The sequence below is a fragment of the Salvelinus sp. IW2-2015 genome, linkage group LG32 (assembly GCF_002910315.2).
Source record: "Salvelinus sp. IW2-2015 linkage group LG32, ASM291031v2, whole genome shotgun sequence".
NCBI lineage: Eukaryota > Metazoa > Chordata > Actinopteri > Salmoniformes > Salmonidae > Salvelinus > Salvelinus sp. IW2-2015.
The window spans coordinates 26,157,330-26,178,438 of record NC_036871.1 but is presented as its reverse complement, the minus strand read 5'-3'; the positions used below and the strand labels follow the sequence as shown (position 1 = coordinate 26,178,438).

Here is a 21,109-nt window from a genome sequence, read left to right as displayed (position 1 = left end):
GAACAAGGCAGTTAACCCACTATTCCCTGATAGGCCGTCATTGTAAATAAGAATTTGTTCTTAAACTGACTTGCCAAGTTAAATAAAGGTTAAATAAATAAAAAAATAAAAAAWWAAATATATATTAAATACACATATCTTGGGTGCAGTGAAATGCTTATGTTTCCAACAGTGCAGTAATACCTAACAATACACAACAATACACACAAATTCCAAAAACGTAAAGAAAGGAATTAAGAAATATCAGAACGAGCAATGTCAGAGTCTGGAATATAAATATCTATGTATATGATGGTGTGTATAGACAGTATATGAATAGAAAAGGTGTGTACAGCAGTAGTTACAGTATATACATATGAAGTGKGTAAAACAGTATGTAAACATTATTTAAGTGACCAGTGTTTAATAACTATGTACCATTGAGATGGTAGCAGGGTGAACAGGCTGCGGCTCAGGTGGCTGAGGTCCTTGATAATATTTTTGGCCTTACTGTGACACTGGGTGCTGTAGATGTCCTGGAGAACAGGCAGTGCGCCCCCGGTGATGCGTTGGGCTGACCGCACCCCCCACTGGAGAGTACTGCGGTTGCGGACGGTGCAATTGCCGTACCAGGCGGTGATACAGCCCGACAAGATGTTTTCAATGGTGTTTTCAATCTGTAGAAGTTCGTGAGGTCTAGGGGCCAAGCCGAATTTCTTCAGCCTCCTCAGTTTGAAGAGGTGCTGTTGCGGCGTCTTCGTCACACTGTCTGTGTGGATGGACCATTTCAGGTTGTCAGTGATGTGCACGCAGAGGAACTTGAAGCTTTTCACCCTCTCCACTGCGGCCCAGTTGATGTGGATGGGGATGTGCTCTCTCTGCTGTCTCCTGAAGTCCACGATCAGCTGCTTCTTGTCCAGATGGGACAGGCCAGTGCAGTGCGATGGTGATTGTGTCATCCATGGATCTCTTTAGGCAGTATGCAAATTGTAGTGGGTCTAGGGTGTTGATTAAGGTGGAGGTGATATGTTCCTTAACTTGCCTCTCAAAGCACTTCATGATGAGAGAAGTGAGTGCTACGGGGTGATAGTAATTTAGTTCAGTTATCTTCGCTTTCTTGGGTAACAGAACAATGGTGGACATCTTGAAGCAATTGGGGACAAGGATATGGAGAGATTGAATATAATGGTCTGCGCATGCTCTGAGGATGCGGCTAGGGATGATGTCTGGGCCAGCAGCCTTGCAAGGTTTAACGCGCTAAAATGTCTTTATCACGTCGGCCAAGGAGAACGAGAGTTCACAGTCATGGCGAGCGGCGGTGGCCCGTGCCGGCGGCACTGTGTTTTCCTCGAAGCCGAAAGTGTTTAGCTTTTCAAGGAGAAAGGCATCGGTGTCCGCGACATGACTGCTTTTCCCTTTACAATCCATGATTGTTTTGGAGTCCCTGCCACATACGTCTCGTGTATGAGCCATTGAATTGCGACTCCACTTTGTCCCTGTACTTATGTTTTGCCTGTTTGAATACCTTACAGAGGCCATAGCTGGACTGTTTGTACTCGTCCATGTTCCCAGTCACCTTGCTGTGGTTAAATGCAGTGGTTCGCACTTTTAGTTTTGTGCGAATGCTGCCGTCTATCCATTTTTTTTTAGGTTTGGATAAGTTCTAATCATCGCAGGGGAACAACATCCTCTGTGCACTTCCTGATAAGCTCGGTCACCGAGTCAATGTACACACTACATGACCAAAAGTATGTGGACACCTGCTCATCGAACATCTCATTCTAAAATCATGGGCATTAATATGGAGTGGAGTTGGTCCCCCCTTTGCTGCTATAACAGCCTCCMCTGGAAAGTATTTCCACTAGATGTTTAGTAAAACTAAATGCAATCTCTTCAACCGATCGCTGCCCGCACCCGCCCRCCCAACTAGCATCACTACTCTGGACGGTTCTGACTTAGAATATGTGGACAACTACAAATACCTAGGTGTCTGGTTAGACTGTAAACTCTCCTTCTAGACTCACATTAAGCATCTCCAAAATTAAATCTAGAATCGGCTTCCTATTTCGAAACAATGCCTCCTTCACTCATGCTGCCAAACATACCCTCTTAAAACTGACAATCCTACTGATCCTTGACTTTGGCGATGTCATTTACAAAATAGCCTCCAACACTCTAATCAGCAAATTGGATGTAGTCTATCACAGTGCCATCCGTTTTGTCACCAAAGCCCCATGTACTACCCACCACTGCGACCTGTATGCTCTCGTTGGCTGGCCCTCGCTACATATTCGTCGCCAAACCCACTGGCTCCAGGTCATCTATAAGTCTTTGCTAGGTAAAGTCCCGCCTTATTTCATTTCACTGGTCACCACAGCAACACCCACCCATAGCACGCGCTCCAGCAGGTATATTTTACTGGTCACCCCCAAAGACAACACCTCTTTGGCCGCCTTTCCTTCCAGTTCTCTGCTGCCAATGACTGGAACAAATTGCAAAAATCACTGAAGCTGGAGACTTATATCTCCCTCACTAACTTTAAGCATCAGCTGTCAGAGCAGCTTACCGATCACTGCACCTGTACACACGGTAGTTGTTTGGGCTAAATTATAGATGGGCTATGTACAGGTGCAGTAATCTGTGAGCTCTTGTATATAAAGTGTATGTCAATGCCATTCTCAGAGGCAACCCAGAACACATCCCAGTTTGCATGATCAAAACAATCTTGAAGCCCTGGATTCTGATTGGTCAGACCATGTTGAACAGTCCTTACCACGGGTACTTCCTGTTTAAGTTTCTGCCTATAGGAGGGGAGGAGCAGAATGGAGGTGTGATCTGATTTGCTGAAGGGAGTGTGGGGGAGGGCCTTGTAGCCATCCCAGAAGGGGGAGTAGCAATGGTCAAGAGTTCTTGATGAGCGAGTAGCGCAGGAGATGTGTTGATAAAGCTTTGTAAGCGTTTTCCTCAGATTTGTTTTATTAAAATCCCCAGCTACAATAAATTTATCCTCAGGATATGTGGTTTCAAGTTTGCACAAAGTCCAGTGTAGTTCCTTGAGAGCTGTCGTGGTGTTGGCTTGAGGGATTATATACACGGTCGTGAAGATGACCGAAGAAAATTATCTTGGGAGGTAATGCGGTCGGCATTTGATGGTGAGGTACTCCAGATCGGGAGAACAAAATGACTTGAGTTCCTATATTTTACCACAATCACACCATGATTAGTGAATCATGAAACATACACCTCCCTCCACCTTTCTTTTTCCTGGAGAGTTATTTCTTCATCTACGGGGAACCCCACTGGCTRTATGGATGGGGACAGTATATCCGGAGAGAGCCATGAATCCGTGAAACAGAGTATGTTACAGTCCCTGATGTCTCTCTGGAAGGAGATCCTCACTCTGAGCTCATCTACTTTATTGTCTAGGGACTGAACATTAGCGAGTAATATACTCGGAAGCGGTACGCCTCCTGAGTCTGACAAAAATCCCACTCCATATTCCTCTTCTCCATCGACGGTGTCTTGGAGCAGCCCCTGGGATGAGTGGAATTGCCTCAGGGGGTACAAACAAAGAATCCAATTAAGGGAAGTCACATTTCTGTTCGAAATGCTGGTAAGTGACCACCGATCTAATATCCAAAAGTTATTTTCATCTGAGCAAATAATGTAAAATGTAACACACAAAAAAAGAAAAATACTGCAAAGTTGTCTAGGAAGAACAGGACGATCATGTCTGTTGGTGCCTACTGTATGTGATACTGGGAGAACAGAGATCCAAATGTTTCAACAGTTTCAGCACAARTGGTGAACAGTTCAGAGTACAAATAGCACTGCACGTACTGATTTCTCCAAGCTGTCGATGTTCCTGAGGCCTCTTTATTATGTTGACCCTGGATCAACATGTCCATCAACCAATCAGACAATAGTCTGCCTTTTGAACTGTGTCCTCAGATAATTCAACTGTTGTCCACTCTGAATGTTTTGTCTGTTGTCCTCAGATATCTGAGTTGTGGTGGGTCGGAGTATGTATGAGTGTGTGGGACTGTGAGTTTGAGTGATATCTGACCCCGTATTGTGATCTGTGGTGTCTGCCGCAGACAGATTGCATGTCTGTCCTCCTTTTGCCACCTTTTGGGAGCAGAAGAATGGCGACCAGCACTTACAGGATTCATGGAATAGACCTGAAGCATGCTGCTACTGTATACTGTATGACAATCTGTCTGCGGCAGACACCACAGATCACAATACGAGGTCAGATATCACACAATCACAGTTACACACACTCACAGTCACACATACTCCGACCCAGCAGCAGCATTCCATTCCTATTACATGAATCCTGTAAGTGCTGGTCCCCATTCTTCTGGCCCCTTTCCACTAAGGCCACTTCCCAAAAAGGTGGCAAAAGGAGGACAGACATGCAAAGTCATAACCCTCACAGCATGCTACCTGCCACAGAGTGACGAGCTCATTAGAACAGACAGTGTGAACTGGGTCCAGGTTACCTCAGGGCTCATCTGGACTAAATTACTTGGTGACCTTGTTTCCACATAGAAGCTCTGCTTGGCCTCCTGCTGGCCTCAAACCATATGTAAACCCTCTGTCTCTGTTGCTCTGTTTCTCTCTCTCTCCCTTCATTTTGCTCTCTCCCTTCATCACGCCTTTCCTCTTTCTCTTCATCTCTTTCTCCCTTCCTCCATCATTCCCCCTCTCTCTCTTCTCATTCTCTCTCACTCTCTAGCTCTCCCTCCCTCCCCCACTCCCTCCCCTCTGTACCTCCCTCTCTCCCTCTCCCTCTCGCTCAAGGCACACCCATACAGCACACAAAATTGCGGACAGCATTTAGCCTACCTGATAGGATTGGGAGCACTGTTTTAGAAAGGTGGGGGGAAAGTAACCTGCTCCAACTGTCCTCTTTAAATTCCAGTTGCAGTTGATAGCAAAAAAAAACATGGTTTGGACAAATCAAAACACAAGATAGTAGACATTTCCAGAATGCATCAATAGCCTGAAAAGTATTTATTCCTGAAACTATGTAAAGGACTACAAGTCGGTGCAATATTGACTGTTAATCAATACACAGTAAAGTCCATCTAAACACCATAGGGACTGATGCTGCAGTTTAGTCACAGAAGATCACTCATAGTGTGGGTGTGACCATAACAGAAATGGTTAAACAAAATGTACCAGATTAATACAGAAAAAAGATCCGAAAAGAAAACATTTTAAGACTTTACCTTAAGTTATTCGAAGTTTGTCCACGTACGCAAAGCAATTTGGGCTATCCAGCCGTTTCAGCACCACAGCACAGTGGACAGCTCCGGCCAGGTGACAGAAGCACTGCAATACTATTGAACTGATGCACGGACTATATGCCAACTAAAACCATGCAAAAGGCTCCAAGGCTTTTTATTTCTGAACAAATTCATCATGGCAATCATGCAATCGCATAGACCATATTTTGCATGATATCGAATTACGAATAACTGCGATATGTGATCGGATGCCTAGGCTACATTTGGCTGTATTTGGTTGAAGTTGTATGCTATTACAATGCAAAAAAATATGAATGCCTCTCGTGGGCTAACAACAGACTCAGACCGAAAATTATGCCAAGTCACCATGGTAACAAGAAATGCAATACACCTAGGCGCTCGGAGAGGAGCAATTTGTGTACGTTTCCCACAAGCCAGAAACTGAATCTAATCAACATCTAATATACCAATAATATTGCACTGTATATAATAACTTGGATGTATATAACATACATGGGTGCTTTAACAGTCAACACCAATCTGCTCTCTGTCAGGGATCTCCGGCATAATCCCGAACACCTTGCTGGTGACTACACGATCACGTTGGGGCTCAGAGTCAGTCGAATGCTCCCTCTATTATGTAACTGAAATGAATTAGAAGACCTAATGCCGTTCTCTAACGAAATACAATCTCACACGTTGTACAATGACCATTCATCTTCTTATTCTTACATAGCCTAATAGCAAATTATCATTTCACAAATCAAACAATTCGATATGATAAATGTGTCCAAAATGCCACCAAAATGGCAAATGAGGCAAAACCAAATGTCCACATGTATATATGCACTAGTGCAGATCGAGCTGTCTCAGTAAAAATAACTATAAAATATAATTMTATTTGACAAAACCGTTAGTTTACAATAGTAAGGTTTGGTGCTTCGAGAATCAATGGCCACACGTGAGAACAAACCTACCTGTATGCAGGTTGAAGGAGACTCTGGCTTCGGCGAGGTATGGTGTATCGCTCTTGGACCGGACTCTCCTGATCCGCCGGCGGTCTATATGGTCTTCCGGAGAAGCCGCCATCAATTTGAGCAGCGTCCAGTGACGACTGGCGTGTTGGGACAGATACAGAGCCACGGCCGATCACGGGAAGGTATTGATGGGGAGAGAAATAAATAGAAAGGGTAGAACAGGAGAAGGAGATGCTGGGAGATTTGAAGCGAGGCTTGGAGCTGCTATTACAGAGCTCCTTAATAACCCAACAGCAGAGTGGAATGAGAATGGAATATCAGAGGGGGGGGAAATCGCTAAAATGGAAACATCAGACCAGTCAGTGCATTTATTCGAGGTTATTGAACTAACATATGACTGCCTATGAAAGCTAACATTATGAGAACATTAACATTATTTTCCTTCATGTATGTAAACTATGATAAACCAAAAGACATAACTGTAAATGGTGTTACACATTCGTGATACATTTTCAAAATAGCCTATCCAACGCCATCTTGTGGAATTAAATTAGAAATATTGGGTTCTTTATGGACGTATCAGCAAAGTGAAACGAAAATGAAGAAAAAAGAAAGAAAGAAAGTGTGAGCTCAGGAAAGAGAGGACGTTCTATGTTTTAACACCACCAGAGGTCATTATAAACTAGACTATATCTTTCCCCTCAGTGGATTTTGGGGGTTTGGCTAGAAGGGATCCAGTTTTTGGTAAATTAACGTCAGATTTGACATTAACATAGCAGGTTACTAAAAGGTTTAGAGTTAGCTAAAATACAACAACAAAAATAATTTTAAAGATAATTTGACAAAAGCTGGATCCCTTCTAGCCATGACCGAATTTTGGAGCGAAACATTCAATGCTTTGTGACAGTAAGGGAGTCTTTACGGTTTTTCAAACTAATTACTGTAAGAAAAGTAAACAAACTCTGCCTCGCAGTCTGGTAACTCTACTGGTTCGGTATGGACGTGTTACAAATGTTATGTATGAACTCAAGATATTCTGAACACAGGCTATTCAATGTAGTGATCGATACACAATTTATTTGCTTGTATGTAAATTTTATCCTGACTTGATGGCTCATCACCTCACTGTTTTCAGTTTTATACATGTATCGTTGAGGAAATTATATATTTTTTTATTAAAAGCTGTATTTAAATGTTTTATAAAAACAATTTCATTTACGAGCCACAGCTGATTTGAACGAGTTTGCTCATTCAGATTCAGAACTTTTAAAACATTGGTTAGACTCCATCTGGGCAGGCTCTCATTGGTCGAATCAACGTTGTTTCCACACTGAAATGACTTTGAACCAACGTGGAATAGACCTAACAGGTTTGCCTACTTTGTTAACACCATTCAGAATGCATAATCCTACAAAGAGTGGAGTTCCTACCTTTAGGGGTGCTGCAGGCTACTGGAGGAAATGGCAATCTCAGGTAATGTAAAACACATACATAGAACTACAGGCATTCATTTCATAGTCATGATTTTTATGCTCATGTACACACCGATGTTTACACAATGCTACAGATATACAGTAGCAGTCAAAAGTTTGGACACACCTACTCATTCAAGGGTTTTCTTAATTTTTTTACTATTTTCTACATTGTAGAATAATAGTGAAACAATCTCATCTATGAAATAACAGATATGGAATCATGTAGTAACCAAAAAAGTGTTAAACAAATCTAATTATATTTTATATTTGAGATTCTTCAAAGTAGCCGCCCTTTGCCTTGATGACTGCTTTGCACACCCTTGGCATTCTCTCAACCAGCTTCTGCTGGAATGCTTTTCCAACAGTCTTGAAGGAGTTCCCACATATGCTGAGCACTTGTTGGCTGCTTTTCCTTYACTCTGCAGTCCTACTCATCCCAAACCATCTCAATTGGGTTTAGGTYGGGTGATTGTGGAGGCCAGGTCATCTGATGCAACAGTTTTTATTAAAAGCTGTGTTGAAATGTTTTAAAACATTTTGGGTGGACTCACACGGTGCAGGCGCACATTGGTTGAATCAACGTTGTTGCCACACTGAAATTACATTGAACCGACGTGGAATAGACTCTTGGCATTCTCTCAACCAGCTTCACCTGGAATGCTTTTCCAACAGTCTTGAAGGAGTTACCACATATGCTGAGCACTCGTTGGCTGATCTTCCTTCACTCTGTGGTCCTAATCATCCCAACCCATCTCAATTGTAAACACCATTCAGACTGCATAATTCTACAGCAATCGTACAGGGCAGGCGCACATTGGTTGAATCAACGATGTTTCCACACTGAAATTACGTTGAACCAACATGGAATAGACGTTGAATAGAAGTCTGTGCCTAATGGGGCCTAGTGGGGTTTTCCTACATTGTAAACACTACTCTTGGTCAAATAGCTCTAACACAGCCTGGAGGTGTGTTGGGTCATTGTCCTGTTGAAAAACAAATGACTAAGCGCAATGGGATGGGATGGCATATCGCTACAGAATGCTGTGGTAACCATGCTGATTAAGTGTGCCTTGAATTTTTAATAAATGACTGACAAAGCACCCCCACACCATCACACCTCCTTATACTGTACATGCTTCACGGTGGGAACCACACATGCGGCGATCATCCATTCACCTACTCTGTGTTTCACAAAGTCACCGCGGTTGGAACCAAAAATCTAAAATTTGGACTCATCAGACCTAAACCCAGATTTCCACCGGTCTAATGTCCATTGCACGTCTTTCTTGGCCCAAACAAGTCTCTTCTTCTTATTGGTGTCCTTTAGTAGTGGTTTCTTTGCAGAAATTAGACCATCAACAAGTTGATGTTGAGATGTGTCTGTTACTTGAACCTTGTGAAGCATTTATTTGGGCTGCAATCTGAGGTGCAGTTAACTCTAATAAACTTATCCTCTGCAGCAGAGGTAACTCTGGGTCTTCCTTTCCTGTGGCAGACCTCATGAGAGCCAGTTTCATCATAGCGCTTGATGGTTTTTGCAACTGCACTTGAAGAAACTTTCGAAGTTCTTGACATTTTCCAGATTGACTGACCTTCATGTCTTAAAAAGTAATGATGGACTGTCATTTCTCTTCGCTTATTTCAGCTGTTCTTGCCATAATATGGACTTGGTCTTTTACCTATCTTCTGTATACCACYCCTACCTTGTCACAACACAACTGATTGGCTCAAGCGCATTGAGAAGGAAAGAAATTCTACAAATTAACTTTAAACAAGGCACACGTGCTAATTGAAATGCATTCCAKCTGACTACATCATGAAGCTGGTTGAGAGAATGCCAAGCATGTGCAAAGCTGTCATTTTTATTTACCTTTATTTAACTAGGTAAGTCAGTTAAGAACAAATTCTTATTTACAATGACGGCCTGGTACAATGGGTTAACTGCAATGTTCAGGGGCAGAACGACATATTTTTACCTTGTCAGCTCGGTGKATCCGATTTAGCAACCTTTTGGTTACTAGTCCAACGCTCTAACCACTAGGCTACCTGCCTCCCCACGTCATCAAGGCAAAGGGTGGCTACTTTGAAGAATCTAAAACATAAAATATATTTTGATTTGTGTAGCACTTTTTTGGCTACCGCATGATTCCATATGTGTTATTTCAGTTTTGATGAGTAGGTGTCCAAACATTTGACTGGTACTGCACTTTCTCTGTCTCATATCTACATAAACTCCCACACGCTGTATGACATGTACTGTATGAAATTGTAGAATTAACACACTGCATGGGTGTGTTTGTGTGAATGTGTAGCTAAATGGGTAATATTTCCCATCTTGTTGCTGGGTCAAAGTTTAGTCTTTGATCTCAGCATCAGGGTGGCTCCAGGGTCATTGTGGTAATGGGGGTCTGTCTGTTTCTTCACATAATATGGCTCTGTGCCCTATCAACAGATTTATCTTGACAACAAGAGTGAGAAGGTGGAGGAGGGTGGGGTGTTACTTGCAAAACCACGGTTACTGTGTGCAGTGCCAAGGAGCTGGAGCCAGTCTCAGGTTGTGATTGTTCCATCCTGCATGATTGAGTGCCCACGAAGTGTTTATTTACGGGAGCTTGTTCCCACTCTGTTAAATATCTACCTACTTAGTCTCACCCAGCCAGCCCCTAACACTGTAGACTTAACCCATCCCTCTCCACCCTGACCCCTCAGACTCTGGGCGCGTTCCACTGCCGAGGCATTGCTGACACCAGCCAGATCTTACAACGCATGGATAGTTATTTTAAGTATCAGCTAGCCACATCATATGTTATAGCAATCACGACACAGTCGATGACGTGTCACGCAAACATGCTGAGTAAGGGGAAGCAGGTCCGGTCTGTGGTAGTCAACGCCCAGGTCATAGATGATCTGCACTGCCAGGCCGTTTCCAGACATGTCCTCAAGATCCACGGTGAGAGTGCTGGGCTGGGGTTTTCTGTACTAGGCTGGGCTAAGAGAGGGCTAGGTGGGCCTGTGGAAGGTCTGGGCTTGAGCTGGGATGGCTTGGGCAGCAGGGCTTGGCTGGGTTCAGACAAGGCCACAGGCAAATACATTTTAGAACGAGGGCACTGTTTCAAGGGAGGCTCCATTGTTTATGACTAAACTGAGAGGATATACAGTAGCCAGATAATTAGCCTTTGCTCTAGTGGTGGTTTCGAAACTAGTTGTCAAAAGTAGAAAATGTTAAGATGAAGATAAGACTAACTTTATCGATTCGGGTCCTTCACCTAGGATTGATTACATCAAACACTCTCAACAAGAAACCAGTATACATCATTAAAATAAGCATGCTAGCTATTGAGGACACATCCTTTGACCACTTTCCAGTATTAACATCTCACACACGAGAACTGGAGAACTATTGTGTCTTGCTTTACACCATTGGAGGCAAAGTGGAATGGAGTTAGAGGTAAAAGAGGAGGAACATTCCAACGTATCCTCCCTCTGCCCTCACGTCCAGACCTGCGGCTCTTTAACCGTTTTATGGCTCTGAGCCCCCTGACATCACCGGGGCCCTCCGATAAGGCCTTCCCACTCCACCTCAGCACCCAGCGCAAGCTCCTCTGTATCTGGTCCTGGGTTAATGAGCTGGCCATCCCCTGGATCATAGCACACCTCACAGGCTCGCAGCGACCCTCTCGTCGTCCTCCACTAGTGGTTGTTATAGGGAGCTCCATAGTTAGGGATGTGGTGGTCGTGGAAGCAAGTACCCACTGTTTCCCTGGAGCCTGTGTTTGTGACATAGATCACCAGGGCCATGCTGTGATGGAGAAGCACCCAAATTCTCACACAGTAGTCATGGGCTCCCGATTGGCGCAGTGGTCTAAGGCAGTGCTTGAGGTGCCACTACAGACACCCTGGTTTGAATCCAGGCTGTATCACAACTGGCTGTGATTGGGAGTCCCATAGGGTGGTGCACAATTGGCCCAGCGTTGTCCGGGTTTGGCCGGTGTAGGCCGTCATTGTAAATAAGAATTTGTTCTTAACTAACTTGCCTAGTTAAATAAAAAATAATGTTGGTACAAACCACAACAATCTTCATAAATCGGAGCAATTTAAAGAGGACTTCAGAGGGCTCATAGGCAGGTTAGGCAGCGGGTTCTCATTTCTGGGTCTCTACCAACAAAGGGTTACTGAATAGAATGCTTTAGTCATCTCCTCTGGCTACACCTCTGGCTTAAATCCTATTGTTCCTTCATGGATTTTGAATACATTGACCATTTTGAGAACTTTTGGGAGAGGCCCCAGTTTTACAAGAGGGATGGCTTGCATCCAATTATGAAAGGGGCATAAGTTCTCTTGGCCAACATAACATTGACTCAAAAACAGCCAAACCCCTGCTGAGGTAACTCATCCCATTCCCACTATGTCACAGCGTTATCGTACTGCTACAGGTACACATCTTCCCAGGGGCATTGTCAGTAATAATCTTGTGACCATAAAGTTGATGTCACGTGTGCTCCCTCTTCGGCCTCAAGGTCACCAGGCTGCTCGTTATGGCGCACACCTGTCACCATCGTTATGCGCACCTGCGCATCATCAGACTCACCTGGACTCCATCACTTCCCTGATTACCTTCCCTATATCATTTAATCCCTTTGGTTCCTTCCCCAGGCGTTATTGTTTCTGTGTCATGTCTGTGCGTTGTTCGTGTTTCTTATTTTGTATTATGTTGTGTTTATTTTTTTAAACACTCACTCCCTGAACTTGCTTGCCGTCTCTCACGCACATCGTTACAGTTGAATTCCACTCTTATGAGTTAAGAATTAAAATGGGCTTCTTCTATAAGAACAGGTCCTGTCTATGGTTAAAAATAGCAGAATACAAATCATTGAGTCGTTATTCATTCCGGTTATTGAATTTGGCGATATCCTCTATAGGAATGCAGCTTTCACTGTATTGAAGCCATTGGACACAGTTTATCATAGGGCATTGCGCTTTGTTACGTGCGATAGGTTCAGTACACATAATTGCATTTTATTTTGAATGAGAAAGTAGGCTGGCCCTCTTTGAAGTCTCGTAGATCGATGCATTGCACTCTTTTTGTCAATAAAGACCTTTTGCATTAACGTCCGACATACCTTACGTCATTGTTGACCTTCAGACCCGTGCTCAGGGACGGCTAACCCTGGAGATCCCTTTAATCTCCCCCGAGTTAAGTAAATCTGCTTTCACTTTTTTTGTGCCTCATGTGGAATGCTCTCCAAAGTCCTTAAAGTTGGTGGATTCAGAGTGTTCAAAGTGTTTTGTTTTTCAGATGATTGTTTTGCTTTCTGTATTTTTGTATTTGCTTTTCATGTGTAATTGATGTTCTCTTTATTGTAATTGTTGTTTATTGATGTGTTTGACAAGTCATCATTGTAAATAATACTTTGTTTTTGATTGACTTACCTGTATACATAAAGGTGAAATAAAAAATACATTAAAACAATTCTCTGAAGGGAAATTCTTCTTGGACAAATGTGATTGTCAGCATATTTTGGAGCGAGAAATACATTGTTTTCTTCTCGATAAGTCTGGTTGGTGTTCAGTTCTGTGTTTTCCTCCCCTGTGAATCATCAGGTCTGTTTGAGACGTGCTGTGTGAGCTGTGGACATGTGGCTGTGAACCAGGGCAGCCCTATATGTGCTGCCCTAGAGGGGAAAGGGTAACTACAGCTGCACTACAGCCCCTCAGTACAGCACAACCACCCGCTGACAGCAGGAACATTCCTCTCTCTGAACATGATGAACTTCATTCTCCATTTGGGTCCGGTAAATTGTCTGCATTGGCTGTGTGACTTGACTTTTAGAAAATGTATTGTTTTAATTTGTTCCACAGTTCCACTGCCCCAGATACCAGTGATGCCAAGATTCCTTCAGAGGAGCTGCCAAGGTAGGGTTGATTAGTTTGGTTCTGTGTCTCTTTGTTGACATATTTTGTTACAAAATAATCTTCTACATAGTGGCAATATTTTGTTATTTGCTTTTAACTTAAAACCTCTTCTCAATCCTAAGTAACCATACATACCTGTTATGTGTGATGTTAACCTGCATGTGTCTGATGGTGGTGTTGTCTGGCGGTGGTTTTATGTGCAGCTGTGAGAAGAGAGACTGTCATGCTCTGCTCAGGCTCAATGTGACCTGGTTTGGGGAAACTCTGGACTTGCACGTCCTGACCAAGGTGGAGACAGTACTGGACACCTGTGATCTGTATCTCATAGTGCATTTGTGGCATTTATGTTAAATCTGTATCTTATGAATCTCATTCATTATTTTTGGCAAATGCCCTCTTTAAACATCCACTTTTTATATACATTATGCACAAGATTTAATATATGAGGGGCCTCCCGAGTGGCGCACTCCAGTGCTTAAAGCTTCACTACAGATTCAGGTCTGATCCCGGGCTGTGTCACAGCCGTCCACGACACTATTATAAGATGCAATGTTTTTGTTTTGATAAAAGTTTAATTTGGGATTTATTTTAGTACATTTTTGAAGATTTAAAAAAGAAAATTAATCAAACGGGGATACTTCATCAAAACAGCCCGATAAAATGTGTTTTATTCATACTTCTACTGCACCACACAGTTCAGGTTTAAAATCAGTCAGCTTTAATGGCTCATTGGACTTATCTGATCAGATGTGTGTCACTGATTCCTCCTCAGGAGACTGAAAAGATTTGTCATGGGTCCTCAGATCCTCAAAAGGTTCTACAGCTGCACCATCGAGAGCATCACTGCCTGGTATGGCAACTGCTCGGCCTCCGACCGCAAGGCAATACAGAGGGTAGTGCGAACGGCCCAGTACATCACTGGGGTCAAGCTTCCTGCCATCCAGGACCTCTATACCAGGYGGTGTCAGAGGAAGGTCCTGAAAATTGTCAAAGACTCCAGCCACTGTAGTCCCCACTCTCTGCTACTGCACGGCAAGCGGTACTGGAGCGCCAAGTCTATGCCCAAGAGGCTTCTAAAAAKCTTCTTCCCCCAAGCCATAAGACTCCTGAACACCTAATCAAATGGCTACACAGACTATTTGCATTGCCCCCCCCGACCTCTTTTACACCACTGCTACTCGCTGTTGTTATCATCTATGCATAGTCACTTTAATAACTCTACCTACATGAACATATTTCCTCAACTAACTGGTGCCCCCACACAATAACTCTGTACCGGTACCCCCCTGTATATAGTCTCGCTATTGTTATTTTACTGCTGCTCTTTAATTACTTGTTACTTTTATTTCTTATTCTTATCCGTATATATCCGTACTAACCAACTGCATTGTTGGTTAGTAAATAAGCATTTTACTGTAAGGTAAAATACCTGTTTTATTTGAATTTGTACAGCAGCAAAATCAATAACCAATGTCCTTTGGGACACTATTCCTTGGGGAGACACTGGGGAGACCGGTAGACCGATTTGTCACATTTCTCCTTTTATACATGCATTGTCAGGTGTTTGTCTTGTGTGTGTCGCGGCGTGCTGCTGCTGTACAGGTACCATTTTCGGGGCCCGTGTGGGACCACGCTACCCCTGGCGTTGGCGCCTCAAAGTCGGAATTTATCTGAGGGTCAAGGGGCGGGGTCTGACCTCCGGGGCTCTTCTCATATCCACTCCAGGGTTGTTCAATTCTGTGGCAATTATTCTCAGATCCAAAATATGTGCCTTAAGACATTTTCAACTAGGAATTCTTGGTGGAGGGAGTGATGCTGTCTGCTGCAGAAGACTGAATAGTAGAGCTGAGTAGTCTGACTGGATACTTGATACTTGTTAGGTTAACTAAACTGATACTGAGATGTTATGTGTGTAATTGTTGGTTCTTGAAAGGCAGAAAAGGGACTAAGTGCATATTCAGCTGAAATAAGAAAATGGATCAGGCTGCTGATTATCCCTCACACCTGTCACCATCGTCTCGCGCACCTGCGCCACATGACACTCACCTGGACTCCATCACCTCATTGATTATCTTCCCTATATCTGTCACTCCCCTTGTTTCTTTCCTCAGGTGTTATCGACTCTGTTTTCATGTTGGTGCGCTGTTTGTCTTACATGTTTAGTGTTTCATTTAATTATTGAAACACTCACTCCCTGAACTTGTTTCCCGACTCTCAGCACACTCGTTTCAGTAGTCACCTGGATGTGCCTTGTTTAAAGTCAATTTGTGGAATTTATTTCCTCAATGCGTTTGAGCCAACCAGTTGTGTTGTGACAAGGTAGAGGCTTTAGAAAATAGCCCTATATGGTAAAAGACCAAGTCCATATTATGGCAAGAACAGCTCAAATAAGCGAAGAGAAATGAGTCCATCAATACTTTAAGACATGGTCAGTCAATCTGGAAAAATTCAAAATCAAAATCCATCAAGTGCTATGATGAAACTGGCTCTCATGAGGGCTGCCACAGGAAAGGAAGACCCAGAGTTACCTCTGCTGCAAAGCATAAATTCATTAAAGTTAACTGCACCTCAGACTGCAGCCCAAATAAATGCTTCACAGAGTTCAAGTAACAGACACATCTCAACATCAACTTCCAGAGGAACCTGCGTGAATCAGGCCTTCATGGTCGAATTGCTGCGAAGAAACCACTACTAAAGCACACCAACAAGACGAATAGACTTGCTTGGGCCAAGAAACACGCGCAATGGACATTAGACCAGTGGAAATCTGTCCTTTTTTAGATTTTTGGTTCCAACCGCCATGTCTTTGTAAGACACAGAGTACGTGAATGGATGATCTCTGCATGTGTGTTTCCCACAAGGAAGCATGGAGGAGGAGGTGTGGGGGTTCTTTGCTGGTGAAACTGTCAGTGATTTATTTAGAATTCAAGGCACACTTATCTAGCATGGCTACAGTTCTACAGCATTCTGCAGCGATATGCCATCCCATCTGGTTTGAGTTTAGTGGGACTATCATTTGTTTTTCGATAGGACAATGACCCAACACACCTCCAGGCTGTGTAAGGGATATTTGACCAAKAAGGAGAGTGATGGAGTGCTGCATCAAATGATCTGGCCTCCACAATCACCTGACCTCAACCCAATTGAGATGGTTTGATATGAGTCGGACTGCAGAGTGAATGAAAAGCAGCCAACAAGTGCTCAGCATATGTGGGAACTCCTTCAAGACTGTTGGAAAAGCACTCCAGGTGAAGTTGGTTGAGAAAATGCCAAGAGTGTGCAAAGCTGTCATCAAGGCAAAGGGTGGCTACTTTGAAGAATCTACTACTTTGAAGAATCTCAAAACTTTTTTGGTTACTACATGATTCCATATCTGTTATTTCATTATTCTACAATGTAGAAAATAGTAAAACGTCCAAACGTTTGACTGGTACTGTATATATATTTTTTTATAGCATACCATATAATCATACAGTAATGTAATCATATACCTGAATGTTTATTGTTATCCTCTATGGAGGAAATGTTTACACTATTTCCCTTGTGAACTGTATAAACTACAACGCAGTACAATACCTAATCCATATGCCTGGTCAACTGTTTACACAACCAAATACACACAACCATGACCAAATACACACAACAATGACCAAATACATCAAGTACATGGCAATGTCACAGAGAGAGTTTCAGCCAAGTTCACTGAGCTGGCTATTGCTAAGGGAAAGAGGAGGTGGACAGAGAGAGACGGGAGAGTTTTGGAATTTGTTTGATCATTTGAACCTGCACTATTGTATTTCCGTCCCTGTACCATATTGATATCTATCATARAGTATTATACTGTTGTTACACGGCATAAGAATGAAGCATATTGGATGGGCTAATTATAGATGAGCTATGTACAGGTGCAGTGATTTGTGAGCTGCTCTGACAGCTGGTGCTTAAAGCTAGTGAGGGAGGTAAGAGTCTCCAGCTTCAGAGATTTTTGCAGTTCGTTCCAGTCATTGGCAACAGAGAACTGGAAGGAGAGGCGGCCAAAGAAGGAATTGGCTTTGTGGGTGACCAGTGAGATATACCTGCTGGAGCGCGTGCTACGGGTGGGTGCTGCTATGGTGACCAGTGAGCTGAGATAAGGCGGAGCTTTACCTAGCAGAGACTTGTAGATGACCTGGAGCCAGTGGGCTTGGCGAAGAGCGATGGCCAGCCAACGAGAGCATACAGGTCACAGTGGTGGGTAATATATGGGGCTTTGATGACAAAACGGATGGCACTGTGATAAACTGAATCCAATTTGTTGAGTAGAGTGTTGGAGGCTATCTTATAGATGACATCGCCGAAGTCGAGGATCGGTAGGATGGTCAGTTTAACGAGGGTATGTTTGGCTGCATGAGTGAAGGATGCTTTGTTGCGAAATAGGAAGCMGATTCTAGATTTAATTTTGGATTGGAGATGCGAGTCTGGAAGGAGAGTTTACAGTCTAGCCAGACACCCAGGTATTTGTAGTTGTCAACATATTCTAAGTCAGAACTGTCCAGAGTAGTGATGCTGGGCGGGCGGGCAGGTGTGGGCAGTGATCGGTTGAAGAGCATGCACTTAGTTTTACTTGCATTTAAGAGCAGTTGGAGGCCACGGAAGGAGAGTTGTATGGCATTGAAGCTCGACTGGAGGTTAGTTAACACAGTGTCCAAGGAAGGGCCAGAAGTATACAGAATGGTGTCATCTGCGTAGAGGTGGATCAGAGAATCACCAGCAGCGATAGCGACATCATTGATGTATAAAGAGAAGAGAGTCGGCCCGAGAATTGCACCCTGTGGCACCCCCATAGACCTTACAATAGGTCCGGACAACAGGCGATTTGACACACTGAACTCTATCAGAGAAGTAGTTGGTAAACCAGGCGAGGCAATCATTTGAAAAACCAAGGCTGTTGAGTCTGCCAATAAGAATGTGGTGATTGACAGAGTCAAAAGCCTTGGCCAGGTCGATGAATACGGCTGCACAGTAATGTCTCTTATCGATGGCGGTTATGATATCGTTCAGGACCATGAGCGTGGCTGAGGTGCATAATGGAAAAGGTACGGTGGGATTCAAATTGGTCGGTAATCTGTTTGTTGACTTGGCTTTCGAAGACTTTAGAAAAGCAGGGTAGGATAGATATAGGTCTGTAGCAATTTGGGTCTAGAGTGTCTCCCCCTTTGAAGAGGGGGATGACCGCGGCAGGTTTCCAATCTTTGGGAATCTCAGACGATACAAAAGAGAGGTTGAACAGGCTAGTTATAGGGGTTGCAACAATTTCAGCAGATCATTTTTAAAAGAGAGTGTCCAGATTGTCTAGCCCGGCTGATTTGTAGGGGTCCAGGTTTTGCAGTTCTTTAAGAACATCAGCTATCTGGATTTGGCGGAAGGAGAAATAGGGGAGGCTTGGGCGAGTTGCTGTGGGGAGTGCAGGGCTGTTGACCGGGGTAGGGGTAGCCAGTTGGAAAGCATGGCCAGYCATAGAAAAATGCTTATTGAAATTCTCAATTATAGTGGATTTATCGGTGGTGACAGTGTTTCCTAGCCTCAGTGCAGTGGGCAGCTGGGAGGAGGTGCTCTTATTCTCCATGGACTTTACAATGTCCCAGAACTTTTTTTAGTTTGTGCTACAGGATGCAAATGTCTGCTTGAAAAAGCTAGCCTTAGCTTTCCTAAATGCCTGTGTATATTTGTTCCTGACTTCCTTGAAAAGTTGCATATTACTGGGGATATTCGATGCTAATGCAGAACGCCACAGGATGTTTTTGTGCTGGTCAAGGGCAGTCAGGTCTGGAGAGAACCAAGGGCTATATCTGTTCCTGGTTCTACATTTTTTTAAAGGGGCATGCTTATTTAAGATGGTGAGGAAGGCCCTTTTAAAGAATGACCAGGCATCCTCTACTGATGGGATGAGGTCAATATCCTTCCAGGATACCCGGGCCAGGTCGATTAGGAAGGCCTGCTCGCTGAAGTGTTTTAGGGAGCGTTTGATAGTGATGAGGGGTGGTCATTTGACCGCAGACCCGTTACGGATGCAGGCAATGAGGCAGTGATTGTTGAGATCTTGGTTGATACAGCAGAGGTGTATTTGGAGGGCAAGTTGGTTAGGACGATATCTATGAGGGTGCCCGTGTTTCCGGATTTGGGTTTGTATCTGGTGGTTTCATTGACAATTTGTGAGAGATTGAGGGCATCAAGCTTAGATTGTAGGATGGCCGGGGTGTTAAGCATGTCCCAGTTTAGGTCACCTAGCAGCACTAGCTCTGAGGGGGGGCAATCAGTTCACATATGGTGTCCAGAGCACAGCTGGGGGCAGAGGGTGGTCTATAGCAAGCGGCAACGGTGAGAGACTTGTTTCTGGAAAGGTGGATTTTTAAAAGTAGAAGCTCGAATTGTTTGGGTACAGACCTGGATAGTAAGACAGAACTCTGCAGGCTATCTCTGCAGTAGTTTGCAACACCGCCCCCTTTGGCCGTTCTATCTTGTCGGAAAATGTTATAGTTAGGGATGGAAATTTCAGGGTTTTTGGTGGTCATCCTGAGCCAGGATTCAGACACGGCTAGGACATCCTGGTTGGCAGAGTGTGCTAGGGCAGTGAATAAAACAAACTTAGGGAGGAGGCTTTGAATGTTAACATGCATGAAACCAAGGCTTTTACGGTTACAGAAGTCAACAAATGATAGCGCCTGGGGAATGGGAGTGGAGCTAGGCACTGCAGGGCCTGGATTAACCTCAACATCACCAGAGGAAMAGAGGAGGAGTAGAATAAGGGTACGGCTAAAGGCTAAAATATCTGGTCGTCTAGTACGTTCAGAACAGAGAGTAAAAGGAGCAGATTTCTGGGCACGGTAGAATAGATTCAAGGCATAATGTACAGACAACGGTATGGTAGGATGTGGATACAGTGAGGGTAAACCTGTGCCTAGAGTGACGATGAAAGAGATATTGTCCCTAGAAATATAATTTAAACCAGGTGATGTCACCGCATGTGTGGTAGGTGGAACTAAAGTGTTAAATAAGGCGTATTGAGCAGGGCTAGAGGCTCTACAGTGAAATAAGGCAATAAATACTAACCAAAACAGCAATGGACAAGGCATACTGACGTTAGCGAGAGGCATGTGTAGCCGAGTGATCATAGGAGTCCAGTGAGTGGCTTCAGGCAGCTTGCGTGCCGGGGCTAGCAAGCTAACAGAAGGGCCTTGGAGGGACATCGCGACGGAAGAAAGTCTGTKGTGGCCCCCTCGTGCTATTACATCGGCAGACGGATCAGCAGGGCTCCGTGTGGTAAACCAGGACAATTGGCARAATAGGTATAGTGGCCAAAGAATTTGTCCGGTGGGCCTCTTAAGCTAACAGTCCGATGTGCTCTAGACAGCTAGCAGGCCGCGGCTAGCATGCTAGCGGATGGAATTTCAGGGGACGAAGCGACGGCGGAGCCAGTTGAGAAAAACCCCWTYAGGCAGATCACATTGGTGGTCCAGTCGTGATGAGTCAG

The 21,109-nt window shown here is 44.0% G+C and overlaps 1 protein-coding gene and 1 long non-coding RNA gene across 3 annotated transcripts in view; one reads left to right on the top strand and one right to left on the bottom strand.

Moving 5' to 3' along the window:
* Positions 1–6,470, bottom strand: part of LOC111957132 (phosphatase and actin regulator 1-like) — an 85,555-nt gene extending 79,085 nt beyond the window's left edge. For both annotated transcript variants that reach the window (XM_070436640.1, XM_070436641.1), the window contains exon 1: positions 6,212–6,470. In XM_070436640.1, coding sequence (XP_070292741.1) covers positions 6,212–6,323 — 112 coding nt within the window. In that variant the 5' untranslated portion in view covers positions 6,324–6,470. The remainder of the gene's footprint in view (positions 1–6,211) is intronic.
* LOC139023449 (uncharacterized) overlaps positions 1–19,440 on the top strand; it is a 763,591-nt gene extending 744,151 nt beyond the window's left edge. The window contains exon 2 of the long non-coding RNA XR_011474569.1: positions 18,915–19,440. This is a non-coding gene — a long non-coding RNA (uncharacterized lncRNA). The remainder of the gene's footprint in view (positions 1–18,914) is intronic.
* The last annotated feature ends 1,669 nt before the right edge of the window (positions 19,441–21,109 follow it).